This window comes from Chrysochloris asiatica, unplaced genomic scaffold, assembly GCF_000296735.1.
Source record: "Chrysochloris asiatica unplaced genomic scaffold, ChrAsi1.0 scaffold00482, whole genome shotgun sequence".
In the NCBI taxonomy this organism is placed as follows: Eukaryota; Metazoa; Chordata; class Mammalia; order Afrosoricida; family Chrysochloridae; genus Chrysochloris; species Chrysochloris asiatica.
In genome coordinates this window covers 295,430-304,042 of record NW_006409000.1, presented here as the reverse complement: position 1 = coordinate 304,042, position 8,613 = coordinate 295,430, and the positions used below count along the sequence as shown (strand labels likewise).

The 8,613-nt window shown below is 39.8% G+C and overlaps 1 protein-coding gene across 1 annotated transcript in view; it reads left to right on the top strand.

Annotated features, from left to right (window-relative positions):
* Positions 1-8,613, top strand: part of LOC102837697 (immunoglobulin superfamily member 3-like) — a 41,743-nt gene that overhangs the window by 10,577 nt on the left and 22,553 nt on the right. Inside the window, exon 3 of the mRNA XM_006877322.1 lies at positions 4,242-4,279. Coding sequence (XP_006877384.1) covers positions 4,242-4,279 — 38 coding nt within the window. The remainder of the gene's footprint in view (positions 1-4,241; positions 4,280-8,613) is intronic.

Genomic DNA, 8,613 nt, shown 5'->3' with positions numbered 1-8,613 from the left:
TTGCTTAGACTGCCACCAAACTGGTTCCATTTGAAAATTTATTTATTCTCAATACCTTGATTCTTACATATTCTCTGACAGCCAAGAATTTTCAGAACTCACCTTTGCCCAGACTACACTAGAGTTTCTAAGAGACACACTGAAAATTGTCACCATAATGCTCACAGCTTCAGAGGGGGAGGCAGCTGTGCCTTCACGGGTAAAGGAGGTTTTTGTTCCAGTCTCTCTAACACTGTGGGTGGGCTGCTGTACCACTGCTGACAGTAGTAACTTGCAGCATCTTCTGCCTGGATGCTGCTGATGGTCAGAGAGTAATCTGTCCCTGAGCCACTGCCACTGAACCATCCAGAGATCCCATAGGCCAGGTTGGAAGTACCATACATAAGGAGCTTTGGGCAAGCTCCTGGCTTCTCTTGGTACCAATGTAGCCTATTTGTGTTCACAGTTGAGCTGTCTTTACAGTTGATGGTGACTCTCTCTCCTGGGGAAAATGCCATGGAAGCTGGAGACTAGGTCAGCACAATTCCTCTACTGGATCCTGGGATCACATAGGAGTTGGATATAGGGGAGAGATAAATTAATAGAAAAAGACAAGAATATCTTCATATTGGCCAATATATAAGGACCATTGAGTCAATTCAGACTCATAATGACCCAATACCCAACAGAAAATAAAACTGCCCAGTCCAGGGCCAGTTTCACAATTGTTGTTACACTGGAGCCAATTGCTGCTCCCATGATATTAATCCATCTTATTGGGAGCCTTCCTCTTTCTTGCTAATCCTTCACATTACCAAGGATACTATCCTTCTATAGGGAATGGTGCTTTCTGATAATGTATCTGAATTATGAGAGACAAAATCTTTCCATCCTTCCTTTAAAGAACATTCTGGGTTTACTTCTTCCAACACAGATTTGTTTGTTCTTCTGACTGTCCATGGTACTTTTAAAATGCTTCTCTAACCCTCAAACTCAAATATGTCAATTCTTCTACTGTCTTCCTTAGTCATTGTCCAACTTTCACATGCATATAAGGCTATTGAAAATACCATGACTTGCGTCATGTGTACTTTAGTCTTCAAACTAATACCTTTGCTCATGAAAATTTCAAGGAGGACTTTATCTCACAGTACCACACCAGGACTCCATTATTCATTAGAGAGATGCAAATCAGAACAATAGTGAGATGTCTTGTCACACCAGCAGTCATAGGAAGTTCAAAGAAGCAGAGGACAACAAATGCTAGTGAAGGTGTGGAGAGACTGGGGTCCTCCTACATTTCTGGTGGGATTGAAAATGGCTCAACCCATCTGGAAAACTTTATTGCACTTCCTCAGAAAGTTCAAAGTAGAAAATAGTAATATTCTAGAAATTCCTCTACTCAGTATATATCCACAAAAAATATACATCAAAACACAAGTGATTTATGCACAACAATGCTCATCATTGCACTATTGACAACAGCAAAAGAGATGGAGACAACCTAAGAGATCATCAATGGAAGAATGAATAAACAAACTCTGGTACATATACATAATGGACTACTATGCTACCTTGAAGAATCACGACGAAGCTGAAAAACATATCATAACATGCGTGAACCTTGTGGTCATTGTTGTTAAGTGCTGTCCAGTAGATTCTGACCCGTAGTGACCCTGTATAGGGTTTCCGAAGAGCAGCTGGTGAGCTTGAGCCACCAACCTTGCAGTTCAAAAGGCTTTGCAGTCTGGCATATTTAGCCACAGTGCCACTTATGTTGAGCGAAATTAGTCAGGCACAAAAGGACAACTATTGCATAAGACCATTGTTTTAAAAGCTTAAGTAAAGATTTCCGTGATAAAACAATACTTTCTTCATGGTTAACCAGGGTTAGAAAGAGGGGACAGAATCTCACAGATGATGGAATAGATGCTTGATAGCTCAGGGGAAGGAGAGGACAATAAAAAGGAGAGGGAGGGCAATGCACAAGAAGGGGAGGGGTAACTGAAGGAGGATTATAAGGGAAGGCTTGGGAGGTATGCATGGGCTAAATGGGATGGAGGCAGAGAATGATGTAAAAACTTGGAATGACAGGGCTCTATCTGTAAGGACTGAGACAGAGTCTGAATGGGTAAAGGAAGGAAAATAATGTTAAAATGTGGCTGTTTTGTGGATGTTGGTCTCCCATCTACTACTGTAATGTAGACATTTAAGTGGAATAGAAAGGAATATTAGGAAATATGATCACAGAAAGCTTAGAATCCATCTTCTTCCTTTAATTGTTTGAATTATCTAAAAGGAAACTAGGATGTGCCCAGGGAAATAGGTTTCTTGTTAAGTCTTTGGGGAGTATGAGGCCTTAGGTGGAATACTGAGAACCACCCAGAACCTTCTGACATGGGACATTCCCAACTGAAAAGACCTGCTGAGCAACCCAGAACTACTAAAGGAACAAAAGACACTTCCTGAAAGAAACCAGCAGGAAGGGGGCACAGACTGTTTGGCTGTCACAATATCAAGCAGCAAGCTGTTTGCCTTGGAGTCATTGAGGCAAGAAAGTCAGCCCTTCAGGGTAAACTCCTTTCTAGAGAATAATATGCTCTCTGGTGACCACCCTGATCAACTTGTGAGTGGAACTGGGAAAATATAGCAATGAAGACATTGACTGAGTGTGACCATGCTCCATAGACACCTGATGACCTTGAGATGAGACAGAGAAGAAGGGCTGGCAAGGAGACGTGTGAGCTCCCAAACCCAAGGACACTGACCTAGGAACTCAGGGTTAGAGTTAAGAGTGAAGCAGGCAGCCAGTCTGAGGCAGGGGGAGGCAAAAGAGAACTCTCAAACTTGCACATTTTACCCATTTGACCTAGCTTGGATGACATGCTGACTGGTACTTGATCAGATGAAGATAAATACATTGGATACAGGGAGCAAGCATAAATTGCTACAACTTGATGAACTGGACCTTTGCTTATGGAAAAAGTTTCCCAAAATTCCAACAGAAAGAAAAGGATTCTTCCTATCAAGGATCAAGCTTGCCTCCCCAGTACACTGGGCTGATAGGGATGGCAACTTATACTTCGGCTATCAAAACTGGGTGTTGGGGGGAGCTACAAAGGCACTGAGTAGCTGGCTTATAAGCTTTTTTGAGGGTATTAAGTGTCAGAAAGTGGTGGGTAAGAGAATCCCCACTGAACAGTTTTCCTCTTTTCCAGATGTGTCTGGTAATGGCAGTGATAGGATTTTATGATTCAATTGTGACTAATTGTTATCAGGACTAAAGGCAATTTTCACAACTGTATATAGAGGAGGTGTAATTAAAAGGGGGGAAGCAGTTAATTGGTCATTTTAGAAAGAGAGGACCATAGGATCATCAAAAGGGAAGAACATGAGAGGAGCCAGCGATTCTAACCAGAAAAGCAGTGACAACAGAGATGGTGGCCGAGGCCATGGCATACAGAGATAGAGCAGCCAAGGACTGCAGACCAGTGGGCTGAGAAAGGCAGTGTGCCTGTGGGCAGGAGGCTGACTTTGGAAGTTTGCCATTTGAACATTTAAATGAATATATGTTTTCAATGTCGTATATGTACATAAAAAAAAAAAAAAAAACATTCTCCACCCTCTTTTTCCTAAACCTATCAGAAAAAAGCCATTTGCTGGAAGATTACAAAGACTATGGAGTCTTTGTTTGGTGCTATAGGACTGCTAACTACAAGGTTAGTGGTTCAAAGCCACCACTCACACTTCACAAACTCTATAAAGGGTCCTTTTCAGTCAGGACCAACTTAACATCAATAAATGATGAAGAGACACAATAAGTAATCCATTACAATGAATTTACAAATGTTCCTCCTCATGGATTTCTCACTTTGACACATTGAAAAATATCTAATCCCCAATATTAAAGTATAATTTTCAGATTTCTATTTTATTTTCCATTCGGTTATGGCATGTATTAAAGAAACATATCCATAATATAGAAATTAATTTCAGAAAAGATTCCATATATTAAGACAAATGTCATACATATAACATAAAAGGAAATATATTTCTGGAGTGAAAATGAAACACAATCATAAAGGCCTCTCTTGTTTTAAATAAAAACAAAAGCTAAAACCAAGCCTACCACACTAAATCAATAAATAATATGATAAAAATACAAAGTTATACACTGAGAAGTTTGACAACAAGATTATACTTTGGAACCATTAACTTGGTCCTTAGTCACAGTGACAGGTAGGAACCTGAGGATGTGGCAGAGCCCTGGGAGGCAGGACATGGGGAATAGATATTGAGGGTGGGATGCCTGCCATGCGAGGAACATATCATGTGACACATGCAGAGCAGAAAGTAGATAGATGTGAAAAGATGGGCAGGGAAATGGTAATGAGGTGGTATAATTCAGTTATCAAGGTGGAAGAAGGTAGTACTATTTCAGCAGAAAGAGTCCATGCCTGAAAATCTTATGTTATTTCACTCTTCTCTTTCTACAATTATATAATTTTCAAATTTCCACAAACAGGTTAGCACCCAATTTTTCTGAGTCCTGTAAACATGATCAACTAATACTGCTCATGATTTGACAAGTCTGAGAACCTAGAGGAGATCCCAGGTTCTTATCCTCCTACTGCTTGGGGTTATACACTATAGAAAATTTTTCTTTGATACTCAGTAATAATTTTATTTATAGTTCTTGGAAAACTTCTAAGTGCTTCATTAAAGATGTTTCTTCTCTGGCTTCTGGGTCCTAGGCAGCTCAGGCAATGTCTCAGAGTCAGAAGATGCTGCGTTTTATTTTTGTCAGCGAAATGGAACTACATGTTTCACAGAGAAAGTACCACAATGAAAGTTTGCCAATACTGGTCTGGATGGTTTTCTTAGAGTTTCAATTGCTATGAATAATTCTATGTTATTAAGTTCTGATATCCTTTGGGATTTGTGTTTGTTTTCTTTTGCTGTTTCTTTTTTGTTAGATTTGGGTGGGGGAGGGTTTGGTCTCTATTAAGTCTGCATCTCCCTCTTTATTCCTGTAAATCCAGGTGTTCCTCTGCTGCCTGTGCTAATGTTGCTGTTAGAAGGTTTCAACGTTCTGCAAGGAAGTCACTGCATGCAAATAGAACAAGTATTAGTGGACCAAATGCACATGTCCATCAGGGAAAGTCAGGTTTTCATTGAGTGCCCAACCTCAGATGTTCCTCCTTGCCCAGAATCTGTACATTTCATCTAGTCTCCTGACCCTTTACCCCATATTTTTGCCAGGTGTCTTTTCCTCATCACTCATATTGACCACACAGAATTTGCATTAAATGTTGTTGTGTGATATTTCAAACACGTCTCATATTTACTAATTTAAGGATCTGTAGGGCCAGATCCTACTCAAACTCCCTCTGAGTTCCTAAATATTTTGTAATGTAAAGAGCTACTAGAACTAGGGGACAGTGCCTTAAATTTAGAGATTCAGAAAATCAGAGGAACCATGAATCTATATATGATGCTTATAGAAATAATAAATAATTGCTTAATTTTCATAAAGGAAAACCTTCCTAAATATAGAGTCACTAAAGAGGAAATATATATATTTCTGGAACAAGACCGCCCTTCAATGTGAAGTTTTACTCAATGTTTCTTCATTTTGTCTGTGATTCTTGGAGAATCTTCAGCTGGGTTGACCTACCAGGATAGTTCTGAGTTACCCTTACCATGGGTTTTGAGTTTTCCTATTTTGTAAGATTCACTCACTCCCCAGGACAGTAATTGTTTCTCTATACCAGTTAGCCTTGTCTCTTCTATTCACAAACTTTAGTATACAGTTTAAATCTCACAAGTACTAGCAACTTCACATAAGCAATACTCACAAATCATGGACCTCTGACCTCATGAATAGAAAAGATGCTGGGAACTGGTAATTTTCAATGCTATTTTTCTTAAATGCTGACAAATATGTTGTAACTCACAGCAAACCTCTATAATGTTTCCAAGGACTGATTGGTTGGTTTGTCCCGCCAATCTTGTGGTAAGCACTCCAGAGATTACTTCATGAGGACTGCTAAGGCTTAATTGTTGTGGTTGTTAAGTGTTGTCATGTTGGTTGCAACCCCTGGAGAACCTGTATAGGGTTTTTGAGGAAGAGCTGGTGAGACTGAACTGCTGACCTTGTAGCTCAAACCAACTTTGCAGGCCAGCACATTAACCAACAGCATCAAAAGGTACACAGTAAAGGGATGTTAGTCCTTTGCTATCTATGGGTTTTACCACATTAAAATAAGAAAGAAAAAATAAATAGTAGCTTTAGATGAGTGACTAAGTCTGTAAAAGAGGAATTCGTCTGGACAAATTGTAACATCATTAGTGTTATCGTTTTGGTTAACTTGGTTGGTTTCTACAAGGTTTCAAATTTTATCAAGTTATAAAAATTCGATGTTAACTTTCCTACCACAAAATGAGTTGGCTTCGTTTAGCAGTCCTTCATACAGACAGGATCCTGGACTTGTATGTTTGCTACTCCATCACATTCTGTTGATGGCAGGCTGACGTCAATCCTCTTCTGTATTGAATAGAATCTGAAGAAACAATCTACCTAAAGGTTAATTCTCTATTTGAAGAAATAGTATCACACCTGCACCATTTCCTTCATTGCACAGACTGCCACCAAAATGGTTCCGTTTGAAAATTTATTGATTCCCACTACCATATGTATCCTTAGATAGTTAAGAATCTTCAACAGTTACCTAAGCCCAGGCTCCACTTGAGTCTCTGTGAGACACACTGAGAATGCTGACCCTGAGGCTTACGGTTTCTAAGGGGGGAACAGCTGTGACCTCAGGGGTGAAGGAGGTTTTTGTTCCAGTCTTTAACACAGTGGGTGAAGGTCTGTTCCAAGCCTTACAATAGTAGCTTGCAGCGTCTTCTGCCTGGATGCTGCTGATGGTGAGAGAGTAATCTGTCCCTGAGCCACTGCCCCTGAACCGGCCAGGGGTCCCAGAGGCCAGATTGGATGTTTGATAAATAAGGAGATTTGGCTCCTGGCTTCTGTTGATACCATTGTAAACTGTGACTGTTTACAGCTGAGCTGGCCTTGCAGTTGATGGTGACTGTCCCTCCTGGGGAAATGGCCATGGAAGCTGGAGACTGAGTCAGCACAATTTCTCCACTGGATCCTGTGACCATATGGGAGATGGATACAGGGGTGAGAGAAATTAGTAGAAAAAGATACACAAGAATATCTTCATACTGTCCAATATTTAGATCTACTATGAGATTCAAATTTTAAAAATCAAGCCTTACACTCAAAATCTGAGGAGGAAGTGGATCATAAATTCAAAGATTTTTCTCTTTTTTACCTGTAACACTGAGCAGCAGGAAAGTGACCATTAGCAAATCCATTATGCTGACAGAGCCCTGTGACAGGCTAAACACATGTCTTCTCATAATGAATGTCCTTAAATGACATTTTCTGTGGTCTCTCGGGGAAAATATATGCAAACTAACAGGGTGCAGGCTAACTTCCTGACTTATAAACCTGTGGGATACTTGTGCTTACTTTTACTAGTTCAGTTAGTGTGGAGAGTGAAGATGCTTGGTGACTTAACTGGGTGGAACATATACCTGCTCTGGGCATTGTGTAGAGTCCTGGTGTGGTTCTGTAGCTAAGCACTAGCTTAATAATTGCAAGATTTGTGGTTCAAACCCACCCCCTGTCTGTACAGCATCACTATGTGTCTGAACTAACTCCATAACACTTAACAACAAAAACAATTGGCATTATCTGTGTTCCTGCCAAATGGTTGAATTTGACTTTTTCAACAAAGAAAACTGTAAATGTGCTCTGTGATCAGAATCTGCTAAGGGGTGACCATAAACAAAAGTCACTCAGAAATCCCCAACCTTCAGGAAATCTATCTCCACTTCTCTGAGAACTTCCCTCCAACAAGTTCTCCTCAAAGTGGGGTCTGACACCACAATGTATTGTGAAAAATAACCTCTCATTGTGTGATCTTGGAAGTTAGATATTCTCAATGAAGAGAAGACCCAAAAGATATGCACTTGGAACATCCAGACAAAGGAAACCACAGGTAAGATAGGATACAGTAAGCTGTTCCATCTGAAAATAGAGGATGCATAGCTACAGTTTATTATTGTTGTTGTTAAGTGAAGAGAATTCTGAGTCACAGTGACCTTGTATAGGGTTTCCAAAGAGTGATTGGTTAGATTGAACCAATGATCTTATGGTTCAAATAGACCTTGTAGTCGAGTGCTTATCCTACATTGCCACAGCAGGACTCAGCTGTATTCACAACCTTAATTTCTTTACAACTCCACCTGTGTTGTTTTATAAGGACCCTGGATTGAGGAGCTGGAATAGAGACTCATAAGAAATAACTAAACATCAAAGTCCTGGTTATTTTAGGAATATTCTGTTTCTGAGATGTTTAGGGGAAAATTCAGGTTATTTCAGTGCAATGTTGAAGAATAGCTTTCAAAAAACAATGAGACAAATGTAAAAGGAGAGAATTTTGTAAGAATTTGGCAGGTCAAGATTTAGAAATGTCTAATTTATTCTTACCAAAAATTTAGATTCTATCCTTCAATTCATAGATGATATCTAGGGATAATTGTTGTTGTTGTTAATTG